Source organism: Ptychodera flava, chromosome 5 (assembly GCF_041260155.1).
Source record: "Ptychodera flava strain L36383 chromosome 5, AS_Pfla_20210202, whole genome shotgun sequence".
NCBI lineage: Eukaryota > Metazoa > Hemichordata > Enteropneusta > Ptychoderidae > Ptychodera > Ptychodera flava.
In genome coordinates this window covers 5,587,812-5,614,156 of record NC_091932.1, presented here as the reverse complement: position 1 = coordinate 5,614,156, position 26,345 = coordinate 5,587,812, and the positions used below count along the sequence as shown (strand labels likewise).

Sequence of the window (26,345 nt, the reverse complement as noted above, 5' to 3'; positions counted from 1 at the left end):
AATTTTAGTGTCAAAACAACTACGTACACTTACTGTACCGCTATTTTATCAATGCCATGTCTTTAATATATTACAAAAGGCTTTGTTTAAGACGATGCAACCGTCAATATGATATTTTCTTTCTAAAAGATTGAACATCTTACACATGATATCCCTATGCAACTCCATACGGAAGAATTTTCACGGAGTGACGATTGAATTCGTCAGAAATCAATGTTTGGCCCTGTCGACGTCAAGAGAGGAGTTGCTTCATTGCTGACCATTTCTGTCGCACTAAAGTATATATTTGTGTGATCAACGTCAATGTTTAATAGAATTATAAAACTATCCAAACTAGGTAACGTCAATAAACAGTAGCAGTTTATAAACCGAGCTCTAGAATACAGTGAAATAATATATTATTGACCGTCAAGCGGCTCATTTATTTGACTGGTTTACATTATATAGGTATAATAAAAAAGTACAGTTAAATATGAATACATAGATACTCAAGGAAATGTGACACAGCTCTCTCTCTCTCTCTCTCTCTCTCTCTCTCTCTCTCTCTCTCTCTCTCTCTCTCTCTAAAACATGAAATTATTGACCATTAAGAGGCTTGTTTATGTTACTTGTTCACAATATGTGTAATGTACAAGTTACACACGTATGTATGTATGTATGTATGTATGTATGTATGTATGTATGTATGTATGTATGTATGTATAGATGTATGTATAGATAGATGTATGTATAGATGTATGGATGTATGTATGTATAGATGTATGCATGTATGGATGTGTGTGTGTGTGTGTGTGTGTGTGTGTGTGTGTGTGTGTGTGTGTGTGTGATCAATCGTAAGATGAGGTTCGTTATTGTGCCTTTTACTTGAGTTATGTAGGAACGAGAGAAAGACATTTGACAATTATCTTCAAAGCGATTGTTTCAAATATTCAAGTATTAAAAATTCATTTCGTTTGTAAAACGGTTAACAAATGTGGTGCTTTAATTCCTCCGAGTAGATGGTATGTTTCTGCTTGGAATAAGTTTATCTGTCACGCTGTAAGGTTAGACTTGTCTGTTTGATAATAAATTTTTTTGTTCCAGCTATTATTGTTCATATATGCAACGTTATGAAGGACTGATTACTTAAGTGATATTTTGAATTATTTAACCAATAGACCTATTTTTCATGTTTTGTATATCTTAGACGGGTGTTTTTGTTAGTGAAACTGTTCGTGTTCATATTTACAATCCCACGAAATGACATTTTGTTTGCTTTTCTTCGTGGTAGAAGTCGTAAATAATATAATAGTTTTATTTCACTTTCTCACTAACACGCAGTAAGGCCCATTCTACAATATATGTCTTTTCAACATCGACTGATAGATATGACATGCATAATATTTCGATATCGTTCGAGTATAGATGATCGAGTGTCTGGAATTTAAAAAATGATGCGATGCACTGATAGCTCAGAGATGTTGTCTCTGTCAAGGGGAAACTATTGATATTTTACAATATTATAGTTAGTGTTTTATATGATAATTTTATAAGGCTGGCAAAATTATCGAACTTTCATACGCCGACTGGCCAAAAGTGAACAAATAATGTTATTTATAAGCGCCGACTGACCTGTCACTTTGTTTTCGTCAAAAGAAGCAATCAAGCAAAAACTGTCATACCGACGATAGAAAAATCGGTTGAAAATTATGTTCCCAATCCACAGTAAAGGTTAAGGTAATATATATGTGTTTCAGTGAATATTTACATTTCAATTAGCACAATAAAAGACTTCATCACAAGAAACAAAAAGTGAACACAATATTCAAGAAAATATGGAAACTTGTCCTCCTCGGTTCGTTTTTCCCCAGCTTGCACTCTTCTTGATGTGATGCATCCCTGATTTAAAAGAAAATGATAAAGCATAAAATCTATTGTACATTTCTGCTGAGTAAAGTTAACCTACATACATTCGAAAACAAAGAGGCCATGACCCCTAAACTTTGACATTGCGATGTCACCATGATGTCTCATTTTTATTCCTGATGTTAGAAGGATTTTTGCTCTTGCCGAGAGCTCGAGCGTGTGCCAGCAGTGCTATCTCGCGAATATACCACGGTTCTTTTCACGTCTCGATCAATTAGATCGCTGTATTTGCGCAATATATACTGGTATGATATAATAATTGATATCGCGAGTAATACTGTCTGGAAGTATTATTTCTTGTAATTTTTCTTTGATTTGTCCACCGTTGCGTACAAGTCACCGATGTCCTCATTGACGTTTTCCGTTTTGTCGTTGCGTTTTCCGATTCGGTACTTTCATTGACGTCATCACTCGCTACAGATAATGATCGCCCGGCCGCTTTCTTGGACTTATCAACTGTTGCATATAAATCATCAATATTTTCAGTATTTGCCATTTTAGAATCGTCCGCCGATGCAATACTGGTGTTAACAGTGCTTTCTTTGCGCATGTCAACTGTTTCATACAGATCGTACTGGTCCCCTGATCTACTGAAATGTTGATCATTGTTGATGGTCGCGTTAGTCGGAGCAGACTGCTGTCCCTCGTCCAAGTTAGGTGGTCCAAGCATGTCGTACGCTGATGAAAAATAATCCTGCGTGGATGTTCCATCTTGCGCAGAGTCGACTCGCAAGTCTCCGCCACCGGAAAGATCAGCTGAAACATTCTGTACATCTTCAGGTGTAAAAGTTTCAAGTTTATGATCAGTGTTAGTGTTTGGATCCCCCGGGTCTTCTTCTCCAGCGAAGTCTGAAATATCAAAAGTTCCCTGTTCTGTCCAAACGTAAGCATTGCTAGAGATTGGAGAACCTTCAACATGAAGTGCTGCAAAATTGCTTGGGTTCGCAGTTCGCTCATTTTCCCTGCGTAGCAAAACGTAAGGAACGACACAATAGCATTTTATTACCAGAAAAGTACCAACTACGGTTTCCATCTTTTATACATGCGCGTATCAAGGTCGTTTTCCTCTGGGCTTTTTCTAGCATACAGTCTGACTATTTCGAAATGGGAAATCAGTTGAATCAATCAATCAAATCAAATCAATACACAAGATAGATGATAAAATGCAAACCAACAAAACGTAGCTGAGCCATGGTCCCGAACCATGGCTGGAGCATACTGTAAAATATATTATGACACCTCTTGTATTATCTCATTCAGCTTGTTTCAAATCGGAGATAGCCTTGACCCTTCTAACCTGTCATTCTAAAACCACAGCGTACAAATCAGATCAAAGCTTTGAAAGTGAGATGTTGTCTGGAGGTATGGAATGTTAACCAAAATCTTTTCTATATATTACTCAACGAAAACAACAAAATGCACGACTAATATGTTCAAGGTCGGTGGCGTGTTTACAATAGGATCAAGGCAGGTTAAAGGAGACGGATTATGTTTTATTTGTCCAATTTAATCGTATGAAACTCAAATTTGATATTAAAACAGTCACCACTCACCTGATGGGCGATTTTCTTTGGCGAATACCCAGAATGAGTACTAAAAATGAGAAGATAGTAACGATAGCAATGACGACACCCATCCCTATGAATAGGTACATGTCTGGAAATAGAGAACGCAATTATATCAGTGATATCATCGATACGGATATTAAGATTAATTATGTGAAGTAAAAGTCTGCAATTGGCATTTAATCAGAAATTAGTCAAGTCTGGCTCTAAGTGCGCCTTCCCTTAAGCTAGAAATTCGTCAAGTTACATTGCTCGTGACGTCTAACATAATACAACTAAACGCCATGTCAGGGAGTATGTGACCATTGAATTAAAAAAGGAATATGCATTGTACGGATGGTTGAGCTGTCTGTATTTGAATGAGAGAGAGAGAGAGAGAGAGAGAGAGAGAGAGAGAGAGAGAGAGAGAGAGAGAGAGAGAGAGAGAGAGAGAAAGAGGACAAAGGAAAGGAAAACTTGCGCTCAGCTATTAAAATCTAGTCTTACCTGATCCCCTTTTTAAGGATGTTCCTGTTGACACTGAAAGATAAACATTTTACACAGGTTCTGTAATTCGGGTCAAATGACAAAATGGCCAACATACGGTTCTTGCGCATTGTTCAATGCTGATGTTTTACGATTGGGGGGGGGGGGCTCCTGCTAAAATTCAATTTCAAGATATTCTTTTAATTACGGAACACTGAAACAACTAAACAACAAACAAACTAGTAATAATTAATAATAATAATAATAATAATAATAATAATAATAATAATAATAATAATAACAAGGCAGTATTGCTGAAGGCAATGAGTACTTGGGCCGTGATAGAGTAATTTTGAGGACAATATATACTACTATTCAAATATGGTCTTGAATTTCCTCCTGTCAATTAGGCATTTGATTAACTGGTTATTAAACGGAGCAATGGCATGACAACAGCAAAATATGTCTGGCAACTTTTGTGGAGTTTGAGGCAGGGGTTCTTTATTTATAGTGGAAATTGCTTAAACTCCTTAAATATTCAATTTACAGCAAATTTCTTTTGTTCTCGATGGTAGATGTCTAATATTTAGATGGGCATATTTAGATTTCTACCCTATAGTTATCCCTATATACCAAAAATCGGAAATCCAGCTCTATTGGCTTGCTCAGAATTAGATATGCGCATAATTAATGAGGTACAATATGTGGTGTCATAAGGTGTCCCATCATACCAAATATGAAGGGTGTAGCACTTGTGGTTACTGAGTTGTGGACAAATATATATATTTGAGGTCAAAGGTCATTGAGGTCACGTGAAATTTTGTCAAAATAATTGTATTGCTAAGTTATTCCTATATACCAAAAATTAGACCTCTAGCTCTATTGGCTCGCTCAAAATTAGATACGCGCAAATTAATTAATGAGGTACAATATGTGGTGTCATAAGGTGTCTTATCATACCAAATATGAAGGATGTAGCACTTGTGGTTACTGAGTTGTGGACAAATATATATATTTGAGGTCAAAGGTCATTGAGGTCACGTCACATTTTTTCAAAATAATTGTATTGCTAAGTTATCCCTATATACCAAAAATCAGACCTCTAGCTCTATTGGCTCGCTCAAAATAAGATATGCGCATAATTAATGAGGTACAATATATGGTGTCATAAGGTGTCCTATCATACCAAATATGAAGGGTGTAGCACTTGTGGTTACTGAGTTGTGGACAAATATGTATATTTGAGGTCAAAGGTCATTGAGGTCACGTGACGTTTTGTCAAACAAATTATATTGTTAACTTATCCCTATATACCAAAAATCAGACCTCTAGCTCTATTGGCTCGCTCAAAATTAGATATGCACATAAATAATGGTACAATATGTGGCGTCATAAGGTGTCCCATCATACCAAATATGAAAGGTTTAGCACTTGTGGTTACTGAGTTATGGACAATAATGTATATTTGAGGTCAAAGGTCACATGATATTTTGTCAAAATGTCTGAGATATCTGCGTGAACCGATGGACTCACTGATGGACTCACGGACGGATATGACCCAATCTATAAGCCCCCTGGACTTTATCCGTGGGGACAAAAAACTGTGTCACTGCATCCTTTAGGCAATATGAATACGATGAGAAACTAAATTTTTATTTTTCTTGGCCTTATACATGGGAGTCTATGGAGAACTGCCTTATACATGGGAGTCTATGGAGGTGTAAACTAAAAAGTCCTCTAACACGGCCAAATTCGATCGCATTGTGAAACAAATCGACTTGCATCTGTATGGGGTTGGGTACTATTCTTGTGCAAAGTTTGAAAGAAATTGACCAGGGCATGTCTGAGATATCTGCGTGAACGGACGGACGGACGGACTGACATGACCAAACCTATAACTCCCCCAGGACTTCGTCCATGGGCACTAAAAACAACGCAACAGTTATTACAGCTACACCGGCGGTAGGTTCATATCCAGAGCCCCGTACGGTCTGCCGCCGTCGCTTGAAAACAATCTCATAAACCTGGCCATATGGACAACTGTGTATGGGCAGCTGGATACTTGACTTCCCGGAGAAGGCGAGCTGTCACGTTCAAGCTCAGGATTATTTGTCGATCAAATTTCAGTAAATTTACCTCACCTAAATGAAATTTTGTCTAAAGGCTGAAATTTCGCCGAAGTTTGACAAAATTGCATCGATTTTTCAGGTTCATATCCGACATTTTTGAGTTTTGAGTGCAGACAGAAATAAGATTTGAGGCAACATGGCTGCGACCCCATGTTGACCCCTAGCCCTGCGTACGATGCTATGTGCTACAGCTAACACACAGCATCGTACGCAGGGCTAGCGAGAGAGTTGCCGACATCGACGGTTATTTACGAGAAGTGAATAAAAGACTGTCAATTTTGGAAGCGATCGAGTAGCTGAGGTAGGCTGGAATACGACTGGGCCCAAGAACGCTGAATTTTGGCAGTAATTTGGCTTTTTACGTCAAGTCCCAAAATGGATTTGAAGTCACCGACCCTACGTATGGGTCTTTGCAGGGCTATGGTGAGCGGGGCGATTAGCTGTAGCAGAACACACAGCATCGTACGCAGGGCTAGTTGACCCCAAGTGAAAATGTGTTCGCGATCAAATCTTCCAGTGTATTTTTTTCAGAATTTTCAACAAAATCATTGCTTCTTAAATCTTTTGTAAAATATAAAATACTAAAATAAAAATGCGATGTGCCATGTCTCCAGATTTCTAAAATATCGTTCGTTGACCGTTCGACGGAATACTCATTTCGCAAACTTGTGACGCAGTTGAAATTCAATACTGACCGCCAAACAATCTTAGTGAGACGAGATCATTCTAGACATCCTCCAAATTATCCAACCATTCGCGTTAGAGTTCAGCTCGCTCAGAGTATCATAACATTCTTCGGCCTTCGTTTAGATCGACCCTAATCTCTCCCATTTAGGAAATACACAAGCTACCTTGACAAAACTTCGTGCACCATCCAGGACCAAACGCACTACAAATCTGTCTTGATGTCATCATCTCCTTACATGGTAATCGGCATACCGTATTTTTTAGCAAAGGAGACACAGAATACGTCGGAGTATTCAGTTTCAAAACGTATTACATTGTGTGATGTTGTCAAAAAAGGTAATGTTACTGCAGTGGTATAAATTAGAAAACACAAAGTTCAAATCAGTTTATTTTGGACTGGCTTTACCCAACATTTCATATTGTTTCTTATGCCAGATTTGACCACGTGCTTACTGGCGACCCCTTTACATGCAAATTTTGTGTCAAATGGTGTGTTCTCCTGGAAAAACAAACGTACGATTTCTATATGAAGGAGGCAAAATTGCCCTCAAAACTCGAAACCACCCCTTTATGGGGTGTACCTAGCTATTTTGAACGAGCTTCTTGAATCTGCAGCTCTATTTCGAAATGATGGTCTGGTTTTCTCAGCTCAAGGATAAGTGTTCTCCATCGCTGTGGGCATTACTATTCTCAACTGGGGGTGCAGTTTCCAGTCGTAAATGTTTTTCATTGTGTCCGGGATATAAAACCTTTCCTTTTTACAATTTTACTTTGATTAACACTAGTCCACATCTTGTCAGCGATTAAACATGTTTCAAGTTTAAATGTTAAATTCTGGTCTCGAGCCCTCTTGTTCGACCAAACTGAAATTACCCTCCCACTTTGGCTCGTCCAGTGGGTGTAGCAAGGGTCGTGCCATCGCCTAGGAAACGGAGGGTGCATTAATTGTTGCATTTCGATGCACATTTTGATTATATTCAGAAGATTTTGTGGCAAAAACTCAGATAGAGAAGCATTAATATTCACATCTCACTTATTCAAGACTGGCTGAGAGCAGCACTTCCATTCAGTTAACATCATTACGCCATTTATTATGCCAAGAAAGATGAAGCCAAGACATTTTGCCCTCCCTGGTCTCAGCCAGAAATGGTTATACCTTACAGAGTTTTTTTCCCACGGAATGAAAACAAATGTACTTGGGCTGAGGCCCAAGTACAATAATAATAATTAAATAAATAAATAATAAAATTTAAGTAGTGGATGCTTCCTTTTCCCATGTAAAACGTTTCATTACCATAACTTACTGATACAAGTTACTCCCATGGGGCGTCCCCGTTCACATGTGCAGTCTATTCCGTTTTCTTTCCAAGATATGTTACATTGTTCTATCAACTCAGCATCAGCGTTACATTGTATATCACAAACAGCCAGGGAAGACTGCAACTCACTGCTAACGTTACCTGTCACTGTCCATGGGTAATTTTTGTCCGCTGTACCATAGCCTACAAGGTCAACAAATCAAATCATTTGGCTATAATCACAGAAGTTCGGGTACCACATTTAGCGATATTTTTCCGACGTATAGAAACTGTAGACAAATCGAAGGTATCTTAAAGAATGCTGTAAGATATAAGGGTATGACATGCAGTGGTGTCTTTACTGATGCAATCTATTTGATTTATAAAAGCTCCGCATTGTACATGTCTCCAGGAAATTGAAAGTTGCTTTTCGCTGTCGGAAAGAACAGTAAAAGTGCACACATTAAGTTATGGTGTATCTCCATCCAATGAAATAAAATGATGTCAACCAACATAGATTTGCATGCATGTACACAGATCCGTACACACATAAGTACGTAAGTACCCACGTACGTACATACGTATGTACGTATACGTACTTATGTAGATACATACATACATACATACATACATACATACATACATACATACATACATACATACATACATACATTTGATGTCATTGAACTTACCTTGGTGTTTACAGATAGCTATCTTGACATTCCATCCTCCGATATTGCCACATACAAGTCTCCATTTAGTCTCTTCAGATGATCTGATTTGCACAATTCCTTCAGATGAAGTTCTGCCACCAGAAAGTCTTACTTCAACTGTCAATGAACCATTTTGTAAATGATTTTTTTACGAGCAATCAGACATGTGACCCCAGCACATATGTTATTGTTTGTTATGGTTGCAGTTTGGTAGAATTATTTCAAGATAATTGAGAGCGAAGACTAGACTGAAAGTTATGTACTGGATTTATAGTACAAAATAATGAAAATATTGGCAAAATTTGTTAATTTCAACACCAAGCACGCCAGACCTGTCATTTAAAAAAGTGCCATTTAAAGTTGGATTCGGACAAGCATTAAAGTGTCATATACAAAGTGTCATCGAAAGTTGCATTCCGGTATTTTGACATCATTTACCATAAATTGATACTGTAGAAATATTTCAGGTGGGTTTAGCGAATTTAGGGGTGGAGAGAATTCGAAGCAGGTGCTTCAAGAAACATGCCTTGAAGTTTTGTGGTCTAATTGCATATCGTCAAGTTTCTGAGATCTCAGACAACAGCATTGGTAGAAATAAAATAAGAAATAAAGATCATTCCACCCAGAAAAGATCAGTTACCCGTTAGGGTACCGGAGCCTCCAGCCTCGGGTCTCCTTTTGCATGGTGTCGTGAAAATAATTGCAACCCGGAAGTCACTCCCAAACCGCTTACTTGCAAAACAAATTCGAATTCATTTCACTTACTCTCCTGTTTAAACAGACAGCACTGCTAACCATTCAGTTTGGTTTACACACTTACAGGCCACATTTCGGGTAAATCTCTACAAAGACTTTCCTGCTAGATTTTGGTAGTTGCCCCATAATTAGCGTTCAACATACACAATATAAATGCTGGGAAATACGTCAACAGTTAAAGCTAGTGATTCAAATAGAATTATGAAGGGTCGTTGTTATTAAAATTACACATGATACCTTCTCCTTGAAAAGAAGATACATACATCTTTGTAAGATGCATGTGCAACTTCGATGGGTTAGAATACTAATTTTGTGTAGGGAAGCCCCGCTATCGAAGGAATCAACCTTCATAAAAGGCTAGAAAATAAATTAGTCAACAATGGAGGATTCAAAGCCCTGCGGTGAAAGTTTTTATTTCCGGGTAATGTTGGTCTTTCGCAATAGCAGTTTACCTACGCCTATAGACATGTAACTCACCAGCCTGCACTCCAAAGACAGACGTGTAAAAACCGAGAAGTATAATTAGTGCTGAACTCTGTGACCATCTCAACATATTCCCGTGTTTTGTGTCCCACACAAATTCTGTAATACGAAGCTATTTTGTACTCTCGGATCCTTTCCCTTCGGCTGTTAGCTACTAGGTCCCTCGACTTCTGTGAGACCCCGGTCAGAGCACCTTGAACAAACGACAAATGCCAGTCTACAACATGATTTGCATGACAATGGGATATCGGATGCCTGGTACCCTTGCCGTAAACATACGTAGTTAGTATACAAGGGCAAACTCAGACACGTGATGCGATGAGTTGATGCATCTCAGCTAAGTCGCTTATCGGTATACTGAGATTCAGGTGAACAGACAGATTTTGAAAAACTCCTTCGAGCAACTCAGTGGTGTACAGTTTTTGCTTATTGTTGCCTGGATGTCGGGACAAAATAATTTACTCGATGCTGTAGACAGTTGAAAGACAAATACGTCAATACAAACGTTTAATCAAGACTACCTTGGGTATTATATCCCTCTTCCTCTATAGATAGAACACAGATTACCACTGACATTCAACACATTTTTTTTCATTCGGCTACCTAAGCATCGTGATTTAGCCACTCAAGTGGAAATTAAGCATTTATAGTTATACATAGTGTATCAACATGAATAAAATTACTCATGAAAGAGGATGTTACTCCCTTTTCACCACACCAAGTGGGACAGAGTGCATTCAAACGACCCAGAATAACTTAGATTTATATTTGTCGAAACAAGAATAAAGAGCGTAAACTGTCGACGTCTCGTCAGAGTTTGAGGTCATGACCCCAAGAATGAACAATACATGTGGCATATAGTCCAGCTCGGTGTTATGTCAAGCAGCAATTCACTTTCTATCTGGACAAGAACTTACTTCAATTCTAGTCACGCGCACAGTTAACCGCATGAGGGCCTCGGGTATAGATTTTTGAAAATCATTATTCTCGTTCATAACAAAATCAGAAAGTTGTACAGAGATTATTTACCGACATGTTGGGATTTGTTCGTAAATTTGTACTGGTCAGTAAACACTTTTTACGTATAGGCTCGTAATTTGACAGCCTTCCCCCTCCCCCGGCAAAGTTGCAAGTCAGACGTAATTTGCCCTGTCCTGCTGACCAAGCAGTGATTAATCACTGGCTGCAAGTCACGGTGTAATTACCGTGCCTTGCTCTGTGCGGCTTGAATAGCTTCAGACATTTATGGGACACAACACATAGAATTGAAATGATCTTTGTTTCCATGCCAAACTGTGTACGGACTATGGATAACAAAATTATCAAATAAGGGCAAGAGATCTGCCAGGACTATGGCGTTTTCATTTGCTTCTAATTTCTAACTTTGACTAGATGTCGGCGTGGTTTTGCTGTGAACTAAATTGTGTTTTGAGTTGAAATTGATATGCATGATGGCACTATGGTAACAAATGTCTGACTCGTAGTGACCTGTAGCAACTTATAATGCTTTTCATGTGCAGCGGCGCAAACAACAACACAAAGGATATTTGACCATAACTTCTTCATTAGTGTTTGAACACATTGTGTACGCGACAGTGGTTTGACTCTACTGAGCGGTAAGTTATTATAGTCGCGTTCATTTCCCGAAAAGAGATTTATATATACATTCTACAGCACGGCCAATGAAAAGATTTGGCTGAAATAATTTTTTATTCAATTCCGGTATTCACATATTCTATTGAGGCGCACTTCAACAACCTTCTCCTCAAAATAAGATATAATAGACTAGGAAAACGATGTTATCAATCTTTATTGTATTTTAAGTCTTCATTAAACATATCCTTCAAGGTGTGATTTGAAATGTTTTCTTGTTAAATAAATTGTTTTTCTGCGTCGCAATGACATTTAATATTGTTCTCTTTGCGAAAAAAAACACTTTGACCCACAAATTGAGAGTAGAGAGAAAATTGAGGTACGCGTCACTCACTTTCTTTAAGTGCTAAGAGAATTAAGAATGAATTACATTACTATTTCATCCAATGGCTGTGACGTTTTCAAATTATTGTATCACATTTCATGACTTTTATTTTGAATAAAATCTAAAATAGTATAAATGACATCGAATTTTCATAGACCTTGTAACAGGGCCAAAGCTGTGACCTTTGATATTTTTTACAATATATTATTGTATGCAAAGTATGATTCTTGCTATCATCGTACAGCATGTTGACAGACGCAATATATAAATACATATATATATATATATATATATATATATATATATATATATATATATATACATTATATATATATATATATATATATATATATATATATATATATATATATATATATATATATATATATATATATATATATATATATATATATATATATATATATATACACCATTTTTTAAGGTTGAACTTGAGTCCAGATTGAAATTCATCATCAACGACATACAGTGCCACATAGACTGTGGTGGCAATTTGAATACTGAGCAGTTAATCATGCTGTAAAAAGTTGAACAAGAAGAAGGTTGATGCTGAACAAAAATACTGCCAAATGTAGTTAATACAACTGTATATGCCAATGGGATGAAAAAGTGTCAATTACAATAAAAATGACAGAATAATTACTTTACATTATCTAAGTATATAAATCGGCGTTCTATCTGGACATAAAGAGAAGAGATTTTCTGTTTAAACTGATTAAACGGGTCTTATAGTTCACTGCAACCACAACCACTACCATCAGCAACATCAACAGCGCCACCATTGCTATACACGTTTTTTATCAAACTTAATATTTCATTACGTCACTGCTTACGAGTACATCATCCTTTATATTAGTATATGATACGTCGAAGAAATGTCAATGAAATTTGTTGAATATTACCACAACGGAGGTCACAATCAACGGGAAAGGTATTGGGAAATAAAACCATGTCTGACATTGTAATCTTTTTTCATATTTTACAAGAGACTCGGAACCTAACATAGTGTCAACGGCATATACAAAGTATTTTCACGGGGCCCTAGTTTTTTAATTGTCGTTTCATGCGTTAAAGTCTGTTTCTCCACGATTGCGATTAACACTCGAACTATTTTTCTATAAAAAAAGATTTTTCCGTTACCCGATTGCAGGGGACTCAGGATTTGAATTTACTGTTAGTTTTTGACGGTATGGCTATTAGGTAAAAATTTTAAAATTTAAAGTACATCCGGTGTACCCTGAAAAATATCTGGTATTCATAAAGGGCCTAAAATGTTTAGCCCTTTGGCACAAGAATTAGAGCACGTTTGTCAGTAAAGCACTTACTGTAAAATTACGAATGTTTTTACACAATGCTATATGACAAGCGGGATGATTTTATTTTTCAAATTATCAACTATTCATACCATGTCTAGCAATCTTCAACCTGTGCCAGTTTATGGTGCATATGTTTCACAATTCCTAATGCGTTCACGGGACAACATACTTCATCTGCATTAAGACTAGTGTGGCAAGGCTCCTCAGAAAGTAGACTCATATTAACCATTGTTTTAAAAAGTTCTATAGGAGACTAAATTTCAAAATATATAATACACATGTTCCACAAAGTGACAGCATTTCTAACTTTGACCATAGACCCTGGATCGAGAGGTTCTATGCTTTGACTGTAAAAACTGACTCAGCAACTTCGGTGGATTTATATTGATTTTGTCTGTTTTTGGCCATTCTTGATAGGTGTAGCATGTTAGCAGGGTACGCTTTCCAATTCAGGACACCTGGTGGCACCCTTAATAGTTAAATTTGTGGTCCAAGATATTCCTCTCCTACATTCTGACTATAGAACCTGATGATTTATAAACTGTATCATTTGGATTTTTGGATTTGTTTTGATTTAGTATTATCAACAAACTCGAATGATTTAAAAGTGTCTTCTTATATAATTTAAAGTAAAGTAATGCAGATGTCAGAATGCTATAAATCGAGTGCGATATTATGACTCAGCTCTATTGTGATGTTAACAATATATGATAAAATCTGGAGGTAAAGAATTAACTAAAATTTGCCAGCCTTACTAGGTAATTGCAAAGCTGACGTCGCTGAAGGTGTGCGCTTGTAAGTTTGGTTGTTGGAACAACTGAAATTTCTCCAAGGTGCGCGTCACCTTCTCTTGAACATTCTTTTTAACCTCGTTCGCAATGGTGACAACAGTGAGGCGTCGCTGGGCGCGTTCGTTCGTGAGTATGTATAGAGAAAAATGGAACGTTTCAGCGATGGAAAATTTGTAGGGTTCGAGGCTACGATCGTTTGTTACTGCGAACACAGTATTCTCCGCTTAGTGATGGATAGATCTTACGGTATGCATACCATGTTTGTCTCCAAGTCTCAAATGTAGTACTTTATCTCACGTTCAAAATGTTAGGGTTATTGTCTCTGACAATAATACTGTACCATTTGACGTGGGGAAGAATACGCGTGAAGAGGAGGAAGCGGCATTCATTTCGAGAGCCTCCAAGTGAAAATAAGAGTCGGTGAGTATCAACGCAAAGAAACATGACAACTGCATGAACGTGAACGTCTTAAAACTTTTAAGTCTCCGAGAAATTTCTAAAATTTGATTTAAGCTATCAATTGATTTAAAAGTGATTACAAATTTTAACTTTCTTACTTAAGTGTTAGACAGAGAGTTCGGGAAGAGAGCGAACAACACCATGAGTCAGGAGAGAATAACCCTTCACAAGCCGGCGTCGATGAATCTCAGGTAAGGTGAAGGAAATTAAAGTAAATTACTTGCTTCGAAACATGTCTTGTTTGCGTTCCTGGCTTTTGAAGGAAGAAACTTAGGAATCAGAAATAAATGAATTTCACTGAAAGTAGTTATAAAGATTAGAAGTAGCCAGGATTTCGGAGGATTTAGGAAATATTGGATGTTTTACTGTCATTTTGGAAACGGCGGCAAAATCATTAGTGCTTTATCATCATTTTCAGGCTTTGCGCTTTAACGTGTCCCATCGCTTCTTCAACGGAACACTTTCAACGATATTTTTGATTCAATGTTGTTGTAAATTTGGTAGATTTTCGATCGGATTCGAACCCACAACGTACGGCACATAGTTACCTAGCGAAGACATCGCAGTCAAAACCGCTAACACACAAATTACTATGTAATGTTATAGTTTTGTAAAACTACGACCTGTCCTTGTTTTGAGTTTTGCCTGCATCTTATCTATTTCTTCATTTTTCACTGTGTTCAAAATTTTCACTGTTTTAGTGCTGCGTTATTGAAACGCTTGATACATTGCTGTTGCAACGTATCTGTGATAGTTATATTTCTATCGCGCACGGTCTGATAACAAAAGTTACTGTACGGTGAACCTTCATAGGTTACAGACGCAAGTGTATAAGAATACCAGACTGTGTTTGGCCGTGTGGTTTCTGTCAAAACATTCAATTGTACACCTATACCATTAATGAATTCGTAAAATGACGATTTTATCGCTTCAGATCAAGGCCCCGAAAGACAAATATCTGAAATGGTAATCTGATCTGTTTCATGATCTCAGTGTGTTTTGCCAATTTTTTGTACAGCTATGCCTATTATTGTCATACACACATTTTATCATTTTCAGAGGAATGGCGATGGTGTGCAGGTTCTACCGGCCCAGGTTGAAGTTCAACCTTGCCCGAGTCCTTCCTCATCGTCGACGACTGATCGTGGTGGTACTGCGTCACCTAGCCCGACTCTAGATTCCATGGAAAAGGAAGACCCTCCCTTGACTTCAAAAGATAATACTGTTCACCAAGATTCAAAGGTGAGGAAGAGAAAGGCGAATGTGCGTAGTACAGAATCAAATTCATGTTGACAAAACAAGCAACATCAGAAGAAAACGTGTTCAATGCTTGTAAAGATTTGACAACAATCACAGATACACGAAATATTAATTTATTGTCGTAATGATGAGATATTGGGTTACCAAGCTATCCTTTTCATCCCAATAATCTATATCAATAATACTAGCTCTGGGTAGGACCGATATTTATCAATAATCGATGCGAACAAATGCAATTGAATTCAAATTAAACGGCCATTCAGGTTATTTCCGGGGGTTTATTTTCAAACAAGTCGATTAAGTTAGTATGTGCCTCGAAAGTGAAAGACTGAAACTTTGATTCAAACTTTCCTCAATGAAACTTTCAACGGTTCTCTTACCAAATCAAGAGACAAAATTATGGGTCACCGACAAATTATCCAGCATTCCTGTATAATTCTTTTGGGCAAAGTAAAATTTTCGATTTTCAAAAATCTAAGACCAAAACAATGTTCGAACAGGATTGAACACACCGAATTTCTTACTCAAGAGCTTCAAACTGAGCCCCAAAAGAGATAGATCAGAATTAAATGAAAATATTTGAAATTCTAAACATCTGTTTCCGAGGCGCATTATACCCTAAAGTTGTATGCGCCTCGAAAGTGAAAGACTTTAACTTTTGCTCAAATTTTAAAGGAAACTTTCAACTATACTGTTTCAAAATCAAGAACAAAAATAGGGGGTTACGTTGCAAATTTTGGTACAAGAAAAACAAATTACCAACGATTTAACGATATTTGAAGTCCAAAATGGCCGCCGTCCCTGTGTTAACTCTATGGAGAAAAATAAAAAAATCGATTTACAAAAACTAAAACGGTGAAAGATTTTTCTATCACAAAGAACTTAAAATGAGTCCCAATAAGTAGTAGATCAGAAATGAATAGTAAAAGTTTGAAAGTTCGAATATTTGTCCCCATGGCGCATTCTACCCTGACTACACAAAAGTTTCAAGGAAGAGAAACGGACTATACTCAATGTCAACAATAACTAAAGCGAAAGCTAGGAATTATTGACTGTCGCTGTATGTTTCGTTTTCTTTTTTCCTTTTTTTTTTGCAAATTAGTTGAACTCTACCTTCCCCCTCACATATTACTCAATATACTTGGTCTGTGTTCCTACAGGACATCTTTTTCACAATCTAACGATATGACTTGTTTTAGATGAGCGATATAGTTTGTTATATGTGATAAGACTATTACAGAGGGGTTTCTGTCTTTTATTTAGGCTGCGTTTACAAAAATGGTTGGGGGGGGGGGGCGCTTGAGTAATTGCGATTGAAATCTAATTTTTTCAGATTCCCCCTCAATACCCTCAAAAATTTTCAAGTCTCACACCGTCTATATGATCAAAAATCAAATTATCATATAGCCGCATATTTATTAGGAATGCACACAGAGTAAAACTAAACATGTATTGAGTAGTTCTGCTCGCAGATGTTCAAAACTACCTCTTATCAGCAGGTTGTAGCGCCATTATTTCTATGGCAAGTTCTTTAATTGATTCACTTTTAAATGAATCTGTGGACTTTGTGGATTTATCAGTCTAGGCCTACTTGAGTTTATTCTACTGTGGCCAGATCAATGGCGGTCATAGTAATGACAATCGTGAGAGAGTATGTTGTCAATTCCTGGCTACATTTTGCCAAACTGTGAAAAACTGACCACAGTGACCAACCGAAAAAATATGGTTTTTTTTTCAAAAGTACAAGACATAGACGACTTCGATGCTGCTTGTTTTACAAAATTTAATGTAATGTTTGTAAATGTTATACAAAACTGACAATGAATGCTGGAAAGTTAAAATATTCCTTCAAATAAACACTTTTATCTCAGAAATTTTCGGTGTAATTATGGCAAATTTGGTTAAAAATAAATTATTCCATTTTTGCAAACATGTTTATATTTAGAGTCTTTACTGTTCAAAATTTTACTTTTGTGTTATGCTTAGATGTGAATATTTCATTCCCTCCATGAACTTGAAATGAATAGTTTTATTTATTGATTTTAAGTGATTTTCAAGAAAACCTGAGACTTTTCACCGTACATTTTAGAAAATCTAGCACGATGACCTAATCTTTTTTCTCTTATATTTGATTATTCTCATGTGCTAGAATTCCGTAATGGTGAATACGTATGTTCGGTACAAATTAAAGCTGTTTTCAACTGTTAGCATCGTTCACAACGGATTGTGGATGTGTTCCATCAACTATACCGGCGTCTGGCCTAATTTCAAATTGACGTCAAAAGTTGAAATATGTAGCCCACAATGACAAACACAGTGTGGAAAACTGTCATAGATACATCTTATTATTTTCAGAAGAATTCTAATGACGACTCTCAGGTGTGTTCAGCGCAGGGTGTTGTACACCCTTGTCCAGCAACGTCTTCGTCGATGACGAATGATTGTTGTGGCTCTGCGTCACCTGCTCTGGTTAATGACAGTACGGAAAAGATTGACTCTACCTTGGTTCCGAAAGTTGATTTGGTTCGACAAGATTCCAAGGTGAGCACAGAATCAACCCTCGTTGAAAAAAGCCAGTAATCTTAGTAGATAGTGACAAGGATGGAATGAATGATATCAGGTTCTCAGAGTTTCATGGTGTCTTCTTTACCGCCAGTACTCATTATTATTATTATTATTATTATTATTATTATTATTATTATTATTATTATTATTAGTTAGCAATTATCTTTGATATGAGAACATCGTTTCATTCACCGTGAAACCGAAACATGATTACATGTATAGTCAGTTTTCATAGCAAGGCTTTTACTCGCACAGATCAACTTTATCAATTCCACGGGTTGGTCATATTTCAGATAAATAAATGATAAACAATTTTTTTCTCTTTTATTTTGCCATTGAATGTAGAATTTGTGTGTATAAATATAATGGGATATACTCTGGTAGGTTGGTTTTTGGCACTGTACTCAAATGAAGTTTATTTCCTCCCTACTATATGAGATTTGTTTACCCACAAACAAACGCAAGGTGTAGTAAACAGAAAGTATCGAGTAAAGAATTATTACAATTATTATTATTATTAAAAGTGTCATCAATACATCGTATAATTTTCAGGAAAATTCTAATGACGACTCTGAGGTGAATTCAGTGCAGGGTGTTGTACAACCTTGTCCGGCAACGTCTTCGTCAGTGACGACTGATTGTTGTGGCTCAACGTCACTTGACCCGGCTAATGACTACACGGCGAAGACCAACTCTACCTTGGTTGATTTGGTTCACCAAGATACCAAGGTGAGTGATAGAAATACGGATGTAGAACAGAATCAACACTCGTTAAATAATCCAGCAACCTTATAGTGAAATGTCAATTTTCATCATTATTTACATTTTCTCACAAGGACTGGCCTAATTTCAAAATGGGACTCTAGCCCTAGAACATTCGAAAGTTGAAATGGTTCGCCAACAAGCCAACACATAGTATAGTAAACAGAATGTACCGAGTAAGGAATCATTACAATTATTATTATTAAAATTTTCATTAATACATCTTATTATTTTCAGAAGAATTCTGATAATGACTCTAAGGTGCCTTCAGCGCAGGTTGATGTACAACCTTGTCCGGCAATTTCCTCGTCTGTGAGGACTGATTGTCGTGGCGCTGCATCACTTGACCCGGCTAATGACTGCACGGCGAAGACCAACTCTACCTTGGTTGATTTGGTTCACCAAGATACCAAGGTGAGTGATAGAAAGACAAATGTAGTATAGAATCAACCTCCGTAAAAAGCCAGCAACCTCAGTAGATAGTGACCATGTCAATTTTCAACAACTGTTTTACATTTATGAATTATCTATTTTTTTGTCGTAAAGATGGAAAAGAGGGAATCATGCTTTATAAGAGTACTATTAATATTTATCAATTTTCTTTGGTATGAGAACACCATTTTATTCCGTTTTCTTTTTATTCACGATTTCATATTGAACATCGCCCTGAAACTGAGTTATGAATGTAGTCGGTTGGCATAGCAAGGCTTTTACTCGTATAGAACACATTTTTAATCCAACTGATTAGTCATATATCAGATAAATAAATTATTTCAATGTTGTTGTTTTTTTATTTTGCCCCTGAATGTCGAATTGATATGCATAAATATCATTGAGACACTTTGGTTTTTGGCACTGTACTAAGACGAAGTTTATTTAATCCCTACTTTATGAATTTTTGTCGGAACGGAGGATTGTCTGCTGGTAGAGAACTTTTTGTCAGAGCGGATTAATTTTTGTCATGTACGGAGAAATGTCGTTTTCGTCGACGGTAGAAAACAGAGTGTGCCGAGTAAAGAATCATTATTATAACCAAAGTGTCATTAATATATCTTATTATTTTCAGAAGAATTTTGATAATGACTTTAAGGTGCCTTCAGCACAGGTTGATGTACAACCTTGTCCGGCAATTTCCTCGTCTGTGAGGACTGATTGTCGTGGCGCTGCATCACCTGACCCGGCTAATGACTGCATGGCGAAGACCGACTCTACCTTGGGTCCGAAAGTTGATTTGGTTCACCAAGATACCAAGGTGAGTGATAGAAAGGCAAAGGTAATATAGAGTCAACCTCCGTAAAAAGCCAGCAACCTCAGTAGATAGTGACCATGTCAACTTTCAACAACAACTACTTACAGATATGAAGTATTTACTTTTTGTCGTAAAATGGAAACGAGGGAATCATGCTCTATAAGTGCTCTTTTCCGTCATTGCTCAGTATTATTATTAGTTATCAATTTTCTTTGGTATGAGAACGCCATTTTATTAGGGTTTCGAGACCACGGGTCCGAAACCCTCTAGTAATCGTTCCGGTTTTTATTATTATTATTATTATTATTATTATTATTATTATTCTTTTTCTTCTTCTTCTTCTTCCGTCCTCTAAATGCAACTGCCACGCAAACACTGTTGCACCTAGAGACTTCAAATTTGGCATATAGGTAAAACTCCTCACAAGTAATTTTTTTGATCGCATGACCATAACAAATGGGTCACGTGACCTGGCAGCCATATTGAAATTAAACTTTCAACTTGGCTTAATTTGCATAAAAATAACCAATCAAAATTCTGTTAGATATTTTTGTAGACCATGGGCTAGGCTCCTTCATGCCAAATTTCAAGGTCATAGGCCCTGCCGATTTTGAGAAGAAGATTTTTAAAGTATTATTTTTCACATTTTTCAGTGACCTTTGACCTCCCCTATAGATTTACAAATGCCCATTACAGGCTAGCCAATAGAGCTAGGAGTCTGGTTCTTTTTCGACGTAGACGATCATTGGCTGTTAATGTTCACCGAAATATTTTGGGTCAGGTCACGTGACCTTGACCTCATTAATTATGCGCATATCTAATTCTAGGCTAACCAATAGGGCTAGAGATCCGAATTTTGGTACACATGGACTACTATGGGATAGAAATCTATTGCAAATATGTCACGTGACCAGACCTCATTAATTATGCACATATCTAATTCTAGGCTAACCAATAGGGCTAGAGATCCGAATTTTGGTACACAGGGACTACTATGGGATAGAAATCTATTGCAAATATGTCACGTGACCAGACCTTATTAATTATGCGCATATCTAATTCTAGGCTAACCAATAGGGCTAGAGATCCGAATTTTGGTACACAGGGACTACTATGGGATAGAAATCTATTGCAAATATGTCACGTGACCAGACCTCATTAATTATGCACATATCTTATTCTAGGCTAACCAATAGGGCTAGAGATCCGAATTTTGGTACACATTGACTACTATGGGATAGAAATCTATTGCAAATATGTCACGTGACCAGACCTCATTAATTATGCACATATCTTATTCTAGGCTAACCAATAGGGCTAGAGATCCGAATTTTGGTACACATTGACTACTATGGGATAGAAATCTATTGCAAATATGTCACGTGACCAGACCTCATTAATTATGCGCATATCTATTCTAGGCTAACCAATAGGGCTAGAGATCCGAATTTTGGTACACATTGACTACTATGGGATAGAAATCTATTGCAAATATGTCACGTGACCAGACCTCATTAATTATGCGCATATCTAATTCTAGGCTAACCATAGGGCTAGAGATCCGAATTTTGGTACACAGATAGTAGTATGGGATAGAAATCTATTGCAAATATGTCACGTGACCAGACCTCATTAATTATGCGCATATCTAATTATTGGCTAACCAATAGGGCTAGAGATCCGAATTTTGGTACACAGATAGTAGTATGGGATAGAAATCTATTGCAAATATGTCACAAGACCAGACCTCATTAATTATGCGCATATCTAATTCTAGGCTAAACAATAGGGCTAGAGATCCGAATTTTGGTACACAGGACTACTATGGGATAGAAATCTATTGTCAATATGTCACGTGACCAGACCTCATTAATTATGCGCATATCTAATTCTAGGCTAACCAATAGGGCTAGAGATCCAAATTTTGGTACACAGGGAGTACTATGGGATAGAAATCAATTGTCAATATGTCACATGACAAGACCTCATTAATTATGCACATATCTAATTCTAGGCTAAGGTGATAGAGCTAGAGGTCTGATTTTTGGTATAAAGGGATAACTATGATATTGAATTCTTTTAACAAAATGTCACATCACCTCGACTACTTTTGACCTCGATTTCACAAATACTACCATAGCCTCCCATCTTTTTGCATATGTATTTCTCTATTGCCCCTGTTGACCGAGATGTCTCGAAACCCGGTGATTGCTGCTTTGCAGCTATATTCCCGTTTTCTTTTTATTCACGATTTCATATTGAACATCGTCCTGAAACTGAATTATGAATCTAGTCGGTTGGCATAGCAAGGCTTTTACTCGTATAGAACAAATGTTGAATCCAACGGATTGGGAATATTTCATATAATGAGATATCTTTAATGTTTTTGCCAATGAATGTATAATTTGTGTGCGTAAATATGCTTTAGCAGATAAGTCTAAGGTACTTGCTGTTCAAATGACTTTATACACGGTCCTTCTATCACCGGCTAGAGTAACCGTGCTTTATTTTTGTTATTGTGAATGACAATACCTCTAATGAGAAACAGGTATAATACAATAAACAGAATATACGTTGCTTTCCCTTCAAAATCTTGTCAACCTTAATATATTTAAGGACTGTTTGGAAATATATCACTCTTTATAAAGTTCATCGATTGGATATTTATGTGTGAATATATATGCGGAATAATATTTCAAGTACTAAAGTAGAGACGAATATTCATTTTGATTAATGTATAACCTTTTTTCTTTCTTGCTATATTTGCCTAAAATGCTTACTCAAGTTTAAATTCGTTTTTTTTCCCTTTTTTTTTAGGGGGGGGGGGTGTTGAAGTTCATGGTATTAGCCGATTGTGCCGATACAGTGCAATCTGTATCAGTAATTTCTATGAAAATAGTTACTATTGTTTCAGATATATCTATAAATTTTGTGAATACCTACATAATATATTCATTGAATGTTGGTAATGATGACCGAGGCTGAGTATCATCGCCACAAATTCATATTCAATCTTCACAGTATTTAACAACTTACTGGGATATCGATTTATAACTCCCCCGACATGTGTCATAATTTCAAAATCGGACTCTACCGTATTGTCCAAAGTTGGAATGGTTCGCCAAAAAACATACAATGCTTAATATCTTAAGTTTCATCAACCCCTCTCCTCCCCCGACGCCTGTCGTTATTTCCAAATTAAACCCTATAGTAGCTTCGAAAGTTGAAATGGTTCGTCAACGAACAACGTTGCTGGAGAGAAAGGCAAGCGTGCCTTGTACATAGGCATTATCATTAAGTCACTTTCAATATCCATTATTTTGTAGTAAACACTTTGAACTAGGTAATTTAATAGCTTATTAAAAACATTAGGATAGTTATCGCGCCAAAGGTTCAAACGATAAAAATAGACAGTAACACAGAGACAATGTGTTGTTATACTTTTGCCTACTTGTAGAGTCAATTTTTTTTTCAGAAATGTAAATTTATCACGGTCAAAAGTATATGTTCTTACTTTTAGGGGAATGCCGAGGCGGATACTCGCGTAGTTTCTACAAAACCTGACGAACAACCTTGCCCGGCACCTTCATCTGTTTCGATAACTGATTATTCTGGCAATGCGTTACCAGTTATGGCGACTGATTCTACGGCAAAGATTAACTCTACCCTGGCTTCCGGAATAGATAAGGATTGCCAAGTGTCAAAGGTGAGAGATAGTTAACCTAATATACATGGAAAAGATACTAAATACCCGTGGGGAAAGCCTTGGAAAGAGAGAGGGGGAGGGGTTGTAGGGCACTAATGAAAACGTATTCTGCTTACATTTAACTGACAACGTGGTTCAAAAAATTTCTGTTGAAAAGCTAAACTTGTGTGATAAATGTTAACATGGCTTTGAGGAACAAATAAATTACAAATTGAAAGATAAAAAGGAGCCTTATTTGTACCGCATTTGTACATTGTGACTGCTAAAATGTAACGTGATGGTACCTTTTAATCCTTATACCTGGTGTATTGTTTCACATTTTACTAACATACCTATTTATCACTGTCGTAAATACATGTTATTATGTCCAGAGGACTGGAAATAACGATATTCAGGTGCGTTCACCCAAGCCTGATGTACAACCCTGTCGAACAGCCATGTCCTTGTCTGGTGATTGTGGTGGCGCGGCGTCGCCCTTCTTGGCTACGGACTTGTCGGCAAGGAAGGACTGTTCCTGGGCTACCATTGTTGAGATGATACGACGAGATCCAAAGGTGGGGAGCAGAAAGATATATGTACCCAGCACAGAATCAAAATCTACCTATGATTTCAATGCGTATTGAAGTATCCTCATTCCAGAAGCTTTTATTAGTCAAAAAAATTGAATACAGTTATCAAAACGTACTGCAAAATCATGAAATCTCCTGTTATACAGAGAAAATTTGGTTTGCTCCTATATTGCCGGGTGTACAGTTACACTTTCATACAACACGTATTTATGATTGCTGTTATTTTCAGGAGTTCGCAGATAACATTCTTTCGGCGATTGTCGACGTTAAGCCTCGTCCAGCTACTTGCTTGTCGGTGACCAAGGATTGTACTGACTCTGCGTCACATGTCCCCCCTACTGACGACTTCCCGGCGAAAACAAACCGTACCTTACCTTCAAAACCTGATATGGTTCACCAAGTCGCAAAGGTGAGAGACGGTAAACTTAAAATAGATAGCATAGATACTCAATGAAGAATACAATGAAAATTGATGAACTTTTTTCTTCGTCCTCGTGGGAAATCACAGTGCTCGATGCAGAAAGCAGAGTGTTACCCTCTTCGATAGGACAACGGCCATTTCAATCATATTACTTTAAATGGTACAATTCAATATTGAGTACTTAGCCATACAATAATAAAGTAGTATACATATGCAATGACATAAAGATAATTCACAAAGGGTGGTCGTAATTAAGAGAAAACAAAATTTGCAGTAATACGGTGACGATGTCTTTTGATCGTTACGTTGTTACTCATATTTTCTGATAAACCAATTTATTAACATACCTGTTATGTTCAGGGGAAAGGCAACGACAATATTCAGGTACGTTCGGTCAATCCTGATGCACAACCCGGTCAAGCAGCAATTACCTCGTCACCCGTCTTGGCTAATGACAATGCGGCAAGGAAGGACTGTGCCTGGACTACCATTATTGATGTATTTCAACGAGATCCAAAGGTGCGGAATAGAAAGTTTTATCTACCAAGTAACGAATCAAAATCTACCTCTGATTTCAATACCGTTTCAAGTATCGACTTCAAGCCTTTATTAGTCAAATACTTCTGATTGTTACTAAGCCAATGTGCAAAACCATGAAATATCCCGTAATGCAGTAACCTGGTATACAGTCTCACTTTTTTCAGATACACGTATTTATGATTGTCATAAATAGCTGTTGTTATTTTCAGGGGTTCGCTGATAAAGTTCGTTCAGCGGTTGTCGATATTAAGCCTCGTCTAGCAACTTGCTTGGCGTTGACGAAGAATTGTAGTGACCCAGTGTCACCTGTCCCGGATACTGGCTTTCCGACGAACACAAACTGTTGCATGGTCTCCGAAGGTGATAAGGCTCACCAAGTCGAAAAGGTAAGAGATGGAAAGCTTAAAATGTGTAGCACAGATACTCAGTAAATGATTGTGGTGGCGCTGCGTTTCTGTCTAGGCTACTGGCTAAACTTGGCTTCCTTTGGTGATATGATTCTCTGAAATATTATAAAATGATGTAATGGAAGGCTTAATATACCAAGTACAGAATCAAAATACACCTTTGATTTCAATACGTTTTAAAGTATTAGTTTTCCATAAGGTTAGATCAGTAAAATTTTAGATAGTTATCAAGTCGTAGTGCAAAACCATTAAATCGACAGTTATACAGAGAAAATCTGGTTTGCTTCTTTTGACTACGTGTAT

The 26,345-nt window shown here is 37.1% G+C and overlaps 2 protein-coding genes and 1 long non-coding RNA gene across 3 annotated transcripts in view; 1 reads left to right on the top strand and 2 right to left on the bottom strand.

The window, feature by feature from the left end:
- Nucleotides 1–26,345, bottom strand: part of LOC139132665 (uncharacterized) — a 104,872-nt gene that overhangs the window by 21,806 nt on the left and 56,721 nt on the right. The window lies entirely within an intron of this gene.
- LOC139132868 (uncharacterized) lies at nucleotides 1,997–10,196 on the bottom strand. The gene is made up of 6 exons (XM_070699224.1): nucleotides 9,996–10,196; nucleotides 8,742–8,879; nucleotides 8,056–8,253; nucleotides 3,957–3,989; nucleotides 3,459–3,561; nucleotides 1,997–2,867 (listed from the first exon to the last, which is right to left on the bottom strand). The coding sequence occupies exons 1-6, from the start codon at nucleotides 10,069–10,071 to the stop codon at nucleotides 2,120–2,122; spliced, it is 1,296 nt and encodes a 431-aa protein (XP_070555325.1). The 5' UTR covers nucleotides 10,072–10,196; the 3' UTR covers nucleotides 1,997–2,119.
- LOC139132452 (uncharacterized) lies at nucleotides 14,606–18,358 on the top strand. The gene is made up of 3 exons (XR_011552301.1): nucleotides 14,606–14,754; nucleotides 15,623–15,805; nucleotides 18,179–18,358. It is a non-coding gene; the product is annotated as an uncharacterized lncRNA (long non-coding RNA).

Excerpts from the sequence above, each read along its gene's own strand:
- LOC139132868 (XM_070699224.1), bottom strand. The coding sequence starts at position 10,071 with ATGTTGAGATGGTCACAGAGTTCAGCACTAATTATACTTCTCGGTTTT. Across the intron at positions 8,254-8,741 it reads AGCTATCTGTAAACACCAAG|GCTATGGTACAGCGGACAAA; the intron begins GTAAGTTCAATG and ends TTGACCTTGTAG. Across the intron at positions 3,990-8,055 it reads CATGGGAGTAACTTGTATCA|TGTCAACAGGAACATCCTTA; the intron begins GTAAGTTATGGT and ends TTTATCTTTCAG.